Below are 13848 nucleotides of genomic sequence, written 5' to 3'. Positions count from 1 at the left end.
TGTTTGGGTTTTTTTTTTAATTCTTTCTTTTCTTTTTTTAATCATATCTAACTAAAAAGTGTAGCAACACTTCCATATAGATGACCACAATAAAAAACTGAAGCAAGAGTTACTGTGATATATGTAAAATCCAAACTTCTCATTTCCAGATTAAGTTTCAAGAATTATTGAAATTACCTTCAGAATCTACCAAATACAATTGCAATGTAACAAAGCGGAACTGTAACTTCTTTCTTTTAAATCAGGTAAAATTATACCTTGAAAATATATGGGCTGGAGAGCGCACATTGGTAGGGGCTGCAAAACTAAACCAGATTTCTTTGATTGTTAACTTCATGCTGCAAGAGTCAGGGGGAGGAGGCATCAAGGGTATATCTTTTTTTAGATCATCAGATTCAACCCCTTCATCCTTAAAAAAAGGAAACACATAGTCAAAAGTGAAATTGTTTTCCAAAGTGATTACACTTAAAGGCGGTAACATACCATACTGTGCACTGCTCATAAGAAATAGTTTCATATACATTTATGCAAAGAAAAAGAAACTAATGCTGTCCATCAACTCTCCCAAGACAATACCAAGGGACCTTGCAGAAAGCTTAAACTTTAGTGTAGTAGACAGTATGAATGCAATTAGCACAATGAGACATGTTAAATTTTCAATTTTATTATGAAGAATGTTAATCACTCTGGAAATGAACCCAAACAACCCAACACCAATCATTTCTGCATAGTATGTACACACCTGCTCATCCGAAACTGAATTTCCATTAATATCTGAAGAGGGGCTTATTCTGTCACAAGGAAGGTTATCATCAGACACATCAGTATTGTAACCACTGCCAGTTGGAGAATCAGAAGAGTTATTTGATGCAAGCAATCCACCCCTCTCTGTATCTCTTGATTTACCCATGACTCCAAACGTATTATACAATACTGCTCCAGATTGTCTTCCTCCTGTAAAAGCACACATACCAAGACTGTAAATGTTTGCTGTGTATAAATATCTAAGTTACATCCCACAGAAAAGATCCGCACTTCAGAGGAGAAATACATAGGATTTCGGTTAAATAAGATGCATTAGCATTTTACACAACAATTTTTCACTACAGTTTTTGTATAACAATTTAACAGCTAGTTGTTGAGCTTCTGATAGTTTGTTCCAAGTAGATGAAGAGTACTCAGATGAAGACTGTTTTGAAACGCTATTCCCTGGAAAGACTAATTTGGATGACAGAAAATACATATATGCTGGGTGGGTTTTTTTCTCAAGCTAGCTTTCCCCTCTCAAAGCAAAACTCTGGCCCTACATGCAGACACTTACTGTGGGTATGATTGCAAGGCCAGGATTTCAGTGAAAGTATCAATTTCTGCCTTCACTCTTCTTTCAGAAGCTACGGCAACCAGTTTATACAGAATTATTTTATATGCTGTTATAAATGGTATTGATTACTAGAAGTTCCTTTATTCTGTAATCTACTATGTGACATATTTACAACAGACATGTATTATTTAGTATCACCTATATTCAGCAATTTCCAATCAAATAATTGCTAGACTAGAAGACCTAACAATAGAATTGTTAGCAGTTTCATAAAATAATATAAAACCTATATAAGCTTTACCTTTTATAGTTAAATTTTCGATTCCACACTCAAACATTATCCAACCCCACTTCTCTTGACTAGGACCAATTCGAGTTACATCTGGAACAGCTTGTTGATCCGTTTCATCCACAAAAGCGAACTCATCCAACTCTTCCAAAGTAAAAAGAACTTTTGATTTCCCAAAAGGAATAGCTGTTATTGCACAAGTTCCAATATCTGTGAAAACAAACATAGTTACCACTTTTTTACAAAATTGAAAAAACCTTTACATCTTCGAATAGCTCTCTGAAGTTTACAGTGGTTTGGGAGCGTTGTCCCTTTAGTATTCCCCAGACAGGGTTGCGGGGTGGTGGAGGGGGGGTTGGGTGGAGAAAAAAAAAAGATAAAATTCAAGAATGAACAAGAAAAAAAGAATCATCAGGAAGGAGGAAAAACCTTGCTCCTGGTATGTTAACATGAGCTGGGTAATTTTTAAGTTCAAAAAAAACAAGGACCGAGCAACACAAAGTTAAAGCTTTGAGACATTCCCAATCCTAACACATTCCTCTTTTTGTCTTTTTGTAGAGTCATGGTTCCAGAGACATGTGTTTTGAGCTGTCCAGAGACAAGCTCTTCAGATTTATATCTGAAACCGACAACTGGTCTGAAATTAATTCACCAAAATAACATTCCTAATAAGTACTTAAGGTTTAATAGCAATAAATGACAACGATACCAACAGTGCTCTTGGATAGTATGTTTTAGTAGAAACACTTTTAGTATTAGCTATAACGTACCTGAAGGCAATTTAGAAATAAAGTTCTAACTTTTAATTCAAAGACGGCTTCTTGGATGGAAGCATGTCTATATCTGTGTTGGGAGGATGTCAAACACTAAGTCTCACTGATTCCTAAAGAAAATACGGACCTAGGCAGTTTTCAATTCAGTATGATCTTTGCTGTCTAAGATCCAAGGATGGACTATGCCACCTTGATTTCTTTGATGTTAGGGTGTAGCTTAAACATAAATCCTTTCCTCTAGTAACATTTCTGAAGAAACATTTCAAATAATTTTAAACCTATTGCCTATCAGCTCACACACAGAGCTTCAAAAATATCTGAGGAAAAGAACTACACTGAGTTAATTCATATCCCTTTCAATCCTCACACTCTGTCCCCAACTTGTAACTTTTCTTGTTTAGAATTCAAAAATTACTTGGCCTTCTTAAATGTCTGCAGCATAACTAACACAGGACACTAATGTGAAGATTCTACCCATACCAAGTAAAAATGGAGTTTGCTACTTTAATGTTCTCTATATTGCTTTAGTTTCCTCCAATTTCATCATTTGCTCACCCCTCTTTGCATAGTGGTGGATTTTTTGGGTTTTTTGTTTATCGTGTCATTTTTAATCATACTTGCTTCACAGAGCACTTCCTCATGTCCTTAACATTCCTATTCTTCATGGGACAAAGCAAAACACAGCATTAACTGGTACAGGTTCCATCAAAACCAAAGCAGTTTTAACAAAAACCATGTCTACTCTTGGTCATCTTTTCCAGGCTAGCTTTTCCAGGATCAGGACTTACGGCAGCTGAATTTAATTCATAGCCTCTTGAAGAAATTTCCTTAACACAAACGAGAAGACCAACCATTGGGCAGATCTCATTTTCAGTTTCATAGTCACTATAGCTTAAAATCTATAGCATGTCATGCTGAAATTGCCAGTACAACAGGCACATTATACCTATCTTGAATTTCTTAGAAAGTAAATAAGCATAATTCACTCCCTGCATCAGGTGACAAAAAATGATAGCTGAAAAAGAGACCAGGTGGGAAGAAGGGAGCCCAGGTCTGAAATTTTACCAGTGCATGTTAATATTTACAACACAACCCATTTGCTACACAAACAGCTTAGAAGTTCATCTTGATAGTTTTCACTCTGCCTATATTTAAATCTAGCTCTTTAATAACCAAAAATAATTCAGAATAACCATCATTAACTTGTTTTTACAGTATCTGCAAAATCTCCAGGTTCAAGTGTCTTTTTATCTATGTTGTTTAAAAAAAACAGCAACCAAAGTACAAGATCAAGGTGAACTATAACCACTCACTTCTATGAAAACTGGCATTTCCACAATTTAAAAAAAGGCTTACCTGTTGTGTCAAGGCCTCTAAGTTGCCCATGAACACGATGGATGTTCAGTTTAGCAGCAATTTCTTTTCCTTTTTCTGCTCCAGCATTGGATCTCAGTGAGCCAGAAGACTGGGGCTGCATTTTACTGGTTTGGATGTAACGATCAAATGTGACAGAACTCCTCCCAGTTTCTGCATTGTTTGAAGTCTCCTCAACTATACCCCTTTGAATATAAAGGGAAAAAAAACCCCACAATTAAGCAAGTCTCAGGTAGACATACTTAATTTGATTAATTTTGTTTAAAATTTTGAAGTCACATTGGCACAGCAGTGTTAAAAAGAAGTCTTTGTTACAATAAAAGATACATACTTTGGTAGAAAAATACTGAAAAATGTAATTGTATCCTGCATGACATAAAAGCAAGAAAGAGTTAAAACTAAAGTTCAAGAATTATTCCAGAAGAGTTCATTCACTTATTAAAAAAAACTGCAATTCTAATCAGATATTAGATGCTAACTTCTCAAACACAGAAGACACATTTTATTGCATAACTTGGTCAAGACAACTTTTTCAAATACTCTTCAGAACTGCAGAAAACTGGCATCACTGTAAGTCTCTTGACTAACTTCACAATAAACAGCCACGAATAGCGATATGTATTATTCTTACCTATTCATACGAACTTGTGTAGCAATTCTATCGAAACACAAAGCTACTAATGAAACATGAGTCACGGTTTTGCCAGAAGAAACCCCTGGGGATTCATCAACAGATGCTTGTAGTAAACACAGGTTCACCTATACATAAAATTCGCCCAAAGAGTAAAGAAATTTAGAAAAACATGTTGCATTAAGTATACATCACTGATTTCTGATATAGTCTTGTCTTATACTTCTCAGTAAAATGAAAAAAGAAAAGATAAAACTGTCACGCATGGAAGACATAAAAAAATAATTTAAAGACATGGCAGTCAGTTAACCCCTATAGTGGTTGTTATTTAACTTGCACACGTGCCATAATAAAATTGAGCAGCTCCACAACACTGTCCTGTTCAAAACATTACTTCTCTGGCACAAATACATAGCCTCAGCTTAAGCTTTTAGGGGACTAACAGGGATGCAAAGTAAGGGTAATTTGTAAGGCACATGTCTAGTAACAAGCCAAACAAAGTTGTTACCTTTGGTACAGTAACGTTGGCCTGAAGACCTTTAATTGTCACGTTATCTTGCTTAAGCGAGAGATTGGTCTGTGGTGGTCCCTGGTTTGTTGTTCCTGTAGTGGTAGTGTCTATTTTTGTTCCTCTAATATCCTGTTTCGAAGATAACTTGGAGGGGGGGAAAAATAGTTTATTCTCACAGACTCAGAGCCACTAAGCTAAAGAATAACAGAACAGTTTATTAGCACTGAAGCAGCAGGAGAGTCTGACTTAATTTAAAGCACCGTACCATGATTTCTAGAACGAGGACTGTAGCACTTACTGATAAGGTAGGTCTAGATCCATAAGTGTAGCAGTGTCACTCTGCAAGAAACTTCCTAATGACCACATTTCAGCTGAAAGTTTGAGTTCTACATATATAACTTACATAGAACAACTTATTATGAAGTAAATAGCTTCCATTACACTGTGAAGTCTAGGAAATCATAAAATACAAATATGGTCATTAACTTGGAAAGAAAGAACTAATTATGTAGAACTACCATACAATTCTTGTCAAGGTAAATCAATTCTTTTAAGGTATCAGATGAACTGCAAAAAAACCACCAAACCCAAACATGTACTTTCACAGGTCTAGTCTGAACTTTCTTCTACGTCACAGAGACTATCTCCTTAACTACTGTAAAATAGTAAACAATGTATTGTTCTTATGAATATAATACATTCTGTTCTTAGAGATTACTATAATTGATATTCTTATGTATGATCTCATGCAAATTACTGTAGCTGCTGACTAGACTTTCCAAAACAGAAAAACTTCACTTCAGTCATGTAAGAGATTTCTGGTCACTGAAACATTTCAGCTGTAAATGTAACATGTAACAGCTGATTGTAAAAATGCATATACATTAGGCACAAATTAAAAAACAAATATGTATTCCTTATAGCATGTAGGTCCTATATCTCAAAACACTTCAATTAAAGTGTTTTCTATGTAAAATATAGAAAACTATATTCTTTCAAATCTTTGCACGTTTTTCTTGTTCCCTTTCTTACGTTTTCTGAGAAGCTTGTTTTGCTGTTCTGTACAGCATCTCGAAGAACTTTGCAGTGCAGATCATCAACGATTGCAGCTGGGTGTCGAGAACTAGCACAATGCACCATTGCTTCTATATACCTGCGAGAGCAAACAAGCCCACAACAGACCATTTAAACTGCCAGTTTCACATGACACCATAAATAATGTTTAATTAACACTACAGAGAAAAAAATTAAGCGCTGACAGATATAAAGGCCAGGTCAGCGTAACATTCTTCCAGCTTCTCCATGGGAAATGCGGAATTACATTCACTGGGTACAAAACCCTACTGTTCCATCAATCATATTCAATCCTTCTACCTAAACCTTTGCTGAACAAAACAGCTTTGATTTTAGACAATTTTTAGCATAATCAATTAACACTGCAGTAGTAAGTGTAAAAATAATTACCTGTCCAGTGCCTCTGCTACAAGTGGAGTCAGAACTACATCTACAGTCCCTTTTACTTCCACTATCGCCGTTGTCCGTGTCTGGAAGACAGGATGATCCAAAGTCCATTCTTCTGTTATTGTTTCATCATCTGTATTTTCTGCAGACTTCTTTTCCAAAGGAGTATAAGGTGTACTAAACAAGTTAAACACATATGAATAATCCAGGTTTGTAAAAGAAATACAGAAGTGTCCTGGTATCATTTTAATTCTTAATAAATTACATATAATGGCACGTTTCCTCTACTGCATAGGAAGCACGCAAAGAGAATCCCAGGGCAAGGCCCAGCCCTTCCCTAGATTCAAGTTCAGCTTTTGGCAATGCAATGGACACTTGCTATAAGCACCTTCCAAATTAATTTAAATTAAGTTGCAATTCGTAATCTTGAAAAAGTACGAGTAAAATCATTTAATGCTTTCACGGTGTACTTTCTTTTTGATGAAAACCAAACATTTTAGAAGAGAGTATTCTATTATATAATAGGTCTGTACTGAAAGCTACAGCTACAAATCAAATTTTAGAAGTGCTAGAAAGAGGCAAAATATTTAACAGGAGTATCAGGAAAATCCTGTTCTCTAAAAAAAATATGCTAATAACGTTATGCAGTATTCCACTTACTTAGATGTTGATCCTGTAAGCTGCATGCCTCTGTCCAGTAATGAATTAGCTGTGAGACCCTGTTTAACAATCTAAGATAAAATGCACAGAAATTTATTACATTCGTTACATTCCTTCTATGTATGAAAAAAAATACCCAAGGAATCTTCAAATAAAGATTCTCCTTATAGTTTTTTTCTTAAAAGAATCTCTCATACGCAGATTCTCCTATCTAGTATATAAAAACTCACAGGTTTATTTTTTTAAACTACTTGAGAGATGAGATTGCAAAGTTTTTACACAAACAGTGCTTAAAAAAAAACCCAAACTTCAAATACTAATGTACAAAAGGCTTGCACAAACACAAAGCTTTTGCTGCAAAGTACTAACAAATTAAATTCCAGAGCTTAGACACCTATTTTCTATTAAGAAATTTCCATGATTTTTCATGTATTTCATTTCAGCGCCTTAAGCATGTATGCTCATATCACATACATCATGAGGCAGAAAAAAAGCCCAAACATCTACAAAAATCATTTGCTAAATCCCAGTTTCAATTTTACTTTGAAATAAAGCATTTACAGCCTAGATTATACTTTATCAGCATTAAAGGTACTACTCCTGAAGTTCCATGTAACATATATTTTAAAGAAAACTCGTATAAATATCCTTCAGCTGCATATCATTTAATAGGCAGCATTTTTAAGTACAATTATGACCATTTGGAACACACACCTTATCCACAGAATTCTAACTCCATCTTTTCTTTTCCACAACCTCTCAGACACACAGCCCATGATCTCAAGTCAGAAATCCAAGCTATTCCTTAACTAAAAGCAAGTGAAGTTTCACGTTTCTCACAGCTTTATTTACACAACAGGTGTACTAAGAATTTTTAACTTCCTTTAAATTCTTTTTCCTTTCTCTACTCCTTCTTCCTCCATCTTCCGTACCTTAAAAGTTGGGACAGAAAGTTGCTCAAATGATGACGAACTTTCTTCGCTTGTTGGCGTGTCAAGGTCTAAAGGGCGATGTAATGAGGATTTTGAAGTTCTTTTGTTAGTTGGATGCTTTACTGACCAGTTAATCACCTGGAACTGTGTAAGGTAATTTTGGTAACATGCCATTACAGGCTGTTGGGAAGTTATTTGCTCACGTTCCACAGTCTTCTCAGATTCCATAATATACATGTTCTCAACATGCTCATCATCTCCTCCCAGAGCCGAAACAAATGAAGCCTGTGAGGGATGAGTCTTAATTGGCAATGTTTTAACATCTTGATTAATTTCTCCATGCATTGTGCTTGTTAAGGGCCCTTCCACACTGTGATAAATAGACCCTCTACTATATTCAATTTTCTGAGCTTGCTTTTTTCTCTTCTTCCTCCCCGGATATGTTCCTGGACCTTCATCACTACTTACTGGCTCAAACTCTTCTGCTGCAGAAAAATAAGCTTCACTATCAGCCATGGACATACTGGAATCCATGGAGCGATACTGGTGAAATGAGTTTGAATCTGCAGATGGAGTATATGGAAAAGAACCAAAGCTCCTCCTCTGCTTAGGGGAGTCCAAGACATTCTCATCACTGCGAGACACATCGCTGCTGAACTGCACACCGACTGGAACAGGCTGTTTGTCTCCATAGAAAGCTGCTGTGAGGCTCTTGGTGCTCCCAAGCCGGGTAGAGCACACGGACGCCTGTCGTTTCAGTGGAGACCTCAGGGGAGACTGACCAACAGGCCGTTCCTGGTTCCCAGGGGATGCAGGGCTGCCCTCTGAACCCTCAGCTGCAACGCTGGAAACAAAAATTAAAGGTTCATTAGCTTATTTTATTATTAATGCTCCTCTTTTTACATTACAGAAGTTGTCAAATGCTTCAGCAGTTCTGTGACTTTCTATTAGCATAGCAGTTATTTTCATAATGCTGATTACATACTAAATCCTGCCACTTGTTAGTCCACTTGCCTACATACAGAGGATGTAAACCCAAACATTGATGGCAAGGGCTTTGTCTTACATGCTGGATCTTCTACCCAGATCTAGTGATCAACCCCTATCAGGGATCCAAATACGCATTCAAACTAGGAAATGCATTTCAGCAGTACCATTAGGAAAGAACCGACACTTCATAAATTGCTAAAAATAGGGGTTTTTCTGTCACAGCATGTTCAAGAATCGCATTACACTTTTACTTGGACAGGAAGTACTAACCTTCCATGACCATCTTCCCTTTTTGCTCCAGACAGGAACTCCTTCTGTCCCAAGTGGTCCTCAGTAGCTGACGACGGGCTGTCCTTCTCACCTGCGAGCAAGGGGAGCGCAGCGCTAGAACTACTCGTTTCCTCTGAAGACGATGAGGAGCTATGGGAACGCAATGGCACTTGTAGGCTTAGGTGTTGTGCTTTTCTTTCTATTTCTATACCCATAGACCTGCAATCCCAATCTTTTCGTTTTACACCATTTGCTTTACCTAGGGTCAGAAAGAGAAAAGAAAAATCAATCATCTGATAATACAACTGCAATTGTCTCTTCCCTGCCCACTGAAACAGAAATCCTCATTAAATGAAAGCCCTAGTTTTGAAATGCATACATATACTAGCATGAAGTACTAACAAAAAATTAATAACAACGTAGCAGCAAAACATCAGATTATCTTGGTAGGCTGCTTTCTATATAATCAGAAGAGATGCAAATCAAAAACCTTCTTTTTACTGAGAAAGGAGCTGCACCTTAATATAAAAATTTAGCACATGAAAGCTTGCTTGCTACTTTCAAGCTACTGTCTGCTCTTAGAAGGGCCCATGCCACTACAAGACCACTTGAACAAGAACGCAACAAGTAGTACTCATTAATCATAATCAGAAAGACTACAAATATTAACGTGCAGTAAAGAAACTGTACTTTTGGGCAAAACAGAGTAAAATTACAGCACAATGCATTCTCACCATCCAAAATTTTAGGAATCTCCTTGGTAATTATCCATTCTCCTGGCTGCAGTAAAGACTGCCCATAAAACATATCAGATTCTGCACTTGTACTTGAGAAAGCAGAGCTGCTTGAAGGTGTCAGTTCCTCAAGTTTGAAAAAATCTAGTCCTGTTAACGTGCCACCAAAGAATCGACAACCACCAAGACAGCCACATTTGTTCTTGCTTCTTTTATTCCTCAAATTGTCATCAGGCCACAAAAACCACAACCTATACAAAGGCAGAAAACCAGAAAACAAAACAAAACCACGATCACATCAGCCTTGGTACATTTAAATTCAGTGAAAACAAGATTAAAAGATACCCGTCTTACATGTAAGCTCCTATTTCACCTGGCATGAAGGGAGTAAGTAAGATTTGTATCTGAAACACAGACTTCAAACATAAAATGAAGGATTAGCCCCAGAATGGAGCAAGTCACAAACGTATATGCAGTGCTCAGGCAACAAGGCTCAGGCACAGATTATGTCCACTTGCCACGACACAGGCTAACAGTAACACCTTCTCTCTGCATGGAGGCAAGCACTGCTGAAACTCTCCTCACTGGTGTGTGTTGCTTATGGCAGAGGCAACTGCTCTTTGGGGATGCACACAAATCACAGTTACACCAGGCCTGCTCATCAGCTGACTCAGAACTCTTTTGAGTCTGTTTTCAGTCCAGTCTGAGAAGAAAGGACAAATTCAATTCCCTTCTCTCCCTGATCTTCATTTTGGGGGATAAGGGAAGGCAGACAGAACCAAAATCATACAATTTTATATAGGCCAAGCACATTCAAGTCACCAACCCCACAGCTAAGCATTCAACATACTTTAAGAAAACTACAAGAAATTATAAGCTATGTAAGCAAAAAACTTCTCCAAAGAAAAAAACAAAGTTCCACCTTCAGAGGAGTGTATTAACTTATACCCCCTCCCAAATTCAAATGCATCTCCTTCAATCGTAACTCTCACCTCTTAGTTCGGTTATCATGCGTTTCTAAGAAATGTCTCTGCACTTCATGTTTAGAAGGATGATCTGCAGCTAAAGCAATGTCAGCAGTGATGAGCCCCAAGTTGACAGAGCCAGCTTCTAGCCAGTATGCCCTCCTTAGTATCGGCTGAAGACCAGTTCTGCAGTTGTTCACCTGCTCAACGTATTGTCTCAGTTGAAAGTCTTGAATAGCAGCACTTACACCTTCTCCAACAGACTGGTTGTGGAGGTTGCAGTTTGCAATACGTATAGCACCCATCTGCAAACACGATTTAAAACATCAACTCTGATTAATCATGAGTGAAACAAAGAAAGGGTAGCCTTAAACCAGTTAACACACCACCTACTACATCCCAGCAAGATCTCAGTACAATATTCTCTCCAAAAAAAAGACAGAGGACCAGTTTTATATGCAAGCATGCACATAAACACAAAAGGCAGCAAGCTCAGAAATTAGTTTCAGCCAGTTTTTCAACAACATAAATTAAATCTCTACTTGGGAGTCTACATTTGTAAAGGGATCAAAAAATTGGAGATGTTGTAACGAACCTTTAAAAAAAATAAATCATTACTAAATTCTTTACCTAAACTCAAAAAAATCTGAAACTTTCAAAATCGGATATATGATTTGATAGGATACATGTAATTCTATGTCCTTAGACTAAAACATTGATTATACACTTGGAATACAAAACTGTATTAATAAATACCTCAGTAAGACAACCATGTTAAACACTGCAAAACTCAAGAAATTCCAGATCCTAAACCTTAACTGACATCCACATTAATTACATTATAGCAACATTTATATGATCACACTATTTCTTGCCTTGGTGTAACTCCAATGTGAAGTACTTTTGGCAAGCCAAACAGGAGGCTGCCCCTCTCCTATGAAAAGCACGGTACCTGCAGGAGCCAACCCTCTCCAAAGGCGAACTAGAAGTTCTTGCTTTACCCCCCATCTTAGCTGTGGAAACCGGTCACTGTACAACTAACCCACCTGCCCATACCGTAGGGATCCTCCCTGACACTGGCGTACACTAATAAAAGATGACATAGCCCTGCCACAGATGCTTAGTCTTCAGATGTCAAATAATCTGAAAACATCGGACCATGTTTCCTGCACAGCTTGGGTCCTCTCCAAAAAGTCCCCATGAAGTACCTGAAACTTCAGATCGAGTCTTGAAACTTTTCATAGCGAGGAGGCGGCAAGCTGAAAAAGAACTCAGCCATGGAAGAGCTACCCACAGCGTTAATATTAAATTATTACTTCTCATCTCTGTCAAGGACTATAAAGGAGCACTGGAAACCTTTTTTTTTTGGGTTGTTTTGTTTTTTTAAATTCAAATGAAACACATTCAGGATATAATTTACTAGAGTGGTTCAGGTTATTAAGCTGCCTTTGAAAATACTGCCATTCATATTTATGCCTGCAAACACAGTTAATATTTGTGATGGTGCTTTTTAATATTGGACTCAAAAGGAATTGGAGACTCAAGCATATTTATTTTTTTTTTTATTGCCACAAGGTAGCAAGCCATTCAAATGACAAAGATACCATGCCATTAAAAGTGTCTAAAATAATTACCACCTTCCTTCCATTAGATCCTTGCTCATAATGTGAAGCTGCCCCCAAAGCCTTATATGTTAAGTCTACCTTTTAAAACCAAATTTATTATTGGACAGCATAACTACTAGTTACTTATACCAGCACAGCACTTTTCTCCTTTTCTGTTGTTGCCATAACTCGAGAGTCTCTTAAATTACATTTTGCTACATTGAGTAAATTATTCCAGTTTTCTCCTGTATGACAGGATAATGAGGAGAATATCAGCTCTTCTCTGCCCATCCTTTTCTGAACACTGGATACACCATACAGTATTTCAGATTCAGTCAGTGACACTAACACTCTTCTCATCTCCACCAAAGATATATATTAATTCAAACAGCTGTACCACATAAAACAATCATGAGTTATCCAGCACTGACTTGTATGCAATCCATAACAATCATTTCAAGTGGCTGAGTTACTAACTCACAGCACAAGTTCTTATTAGCTGTCACATATAGGCACCAAGATTTATATTGCCCAGACTTTTCTTAAATTTTTTACACCAGTCCTGCAGCTTTCACTCTTATTTTGGCAGGCATCCACTCCTCCTTACCATCTTCCAAGATCATTAATGGAATTACCAGGCAGAAGCTAAAGTAACCTACTCCCGGCCCAGTCCAAGCCAACCATTTATCACTTGAAGTTTCAGAAATTCTGCTTAGTCCATTGCATGTAAGCAAATAATAAATTCAGGTAGCTATTCTATCAAAAAATACAAAGAACTCTATTGACAAATAAGTATTTTAATCGCTGTTAAAAGAAATATTTTTACCTTTATATTCGTGGCACAGCCATGTTCTACCACATACAGGTCTGCTCCATCCATAGCTAAGCGTGTCATAGTGTACTTTAAGTCATCAGATGTTGGGCATGGCCCCGGAACACAGTTCATCTGAAGAAAGAAAAAAAGAAAAAAAGTTTTAAACCTACATTAGGAGTTTTACTTCAATTTGTGCTTATCCTTTTATTTATGTTCTGTTTAACTGAGCCCTAAACTAGAGCAATAAAAAGGTCACTTATTCTACACTACCAACATAAGTATGAGATGGGGTGTTTCTGTGCTGAGGTTCATTTTCATTAGTGCATGTTTAATTCTTCTGTCCAGCCACATCACAGGACCCAGCTGGCTCTCCTGGCTTCCACCAGCAAAAGGCAAATCAAATCTCCTAATAGAGAACATCACAAAAACTGGAACAAAACAAGAAGGATGTGGAGAGATGAAATCCAGGATCCATACTTAACATAGGGCAACCCTCTCTTGGTCTTGAAGTGATCATGC

At 37.2% G+C, this 13848-nt stretch overlaps 1 protein-coding gene across 12 annotated transcripts in view; it reads right to left on the bottom strand.

The window, feature by feature from the left end:
* The window catches only part of BLTP1 (bridge-like lipid transfer protein family member 1), a 125014-nt gene that overhangs the window by 62269 nt on the left and 48897 nt on the right, over window positions 1-13848 (bottom strand). For all 12 annotated transcript variants that reach the window (XM_056358447.1, XM_056358456.1, XM_056358513.1 and 9 more), the window contains exons 24-37: window positions 13342-13461; window positions 10939-11216; window positions 9947-10197; window positions 9213-9471; window positions 7953-8796; window positions 7021-7091; window positions 6364-6537; window positions 5932-6052; window positions 4897-5043; window positions 4389-4516; window positions 3740-3942; window positions 1623-1820; window positions 743-954; window positions 258-409 (exon numbers count right to left, since the gene is read on the bottom strand). In XM_056358447.1, the coding sequence (XP_056214422.1) occupies window positions 258-409; window positions 743-954; window positions 1623-1820; window positions 3740-3942; window positions 4389-4516; window positions 4897-5043; window positions 5932-6052; window positions 6364-6537; window positions 7021-7091; window positions 7953-8796; window positions 9213-9471; window positions 9947-10197; window positions 10939-11216; window positions 13342-13461 (3158 nt within the window). The remainder of the gene's footprint in view (window positions 1-257; window positions 410-742; window positions 955-1622; window positions 1821-3739; window positions 3943-4388; window positions 4517-4896; window positions 5044-5931; window positions 6053-6363; window positions 6538-7020; window positions 7092-7952; window positions 8797-9212; window positions 9472-9946; window positions 10198-10938; window positions 11217-13341; window positions 13462-13848) is intronic.

Source organism: Falco biarmicus, chromosome 1, assembly GCF_023638135.1.
Source record: "Falco biarmicus isolate bFalBia1 chromosome 1, bFalBia1.pri, whole genome shotgun sequence".
In the NCBI taxonomy this organism is placed as follows: Eukaryota; Metazoa; Chordata; class Aves; order Falconiformes; family Falconidae; genus Falco; species Falco biarmicus.
Note: the sequence above shows the minus strand (reverse complement) of the source record. Positions and strands in the feature narration are given on the sequence as shown.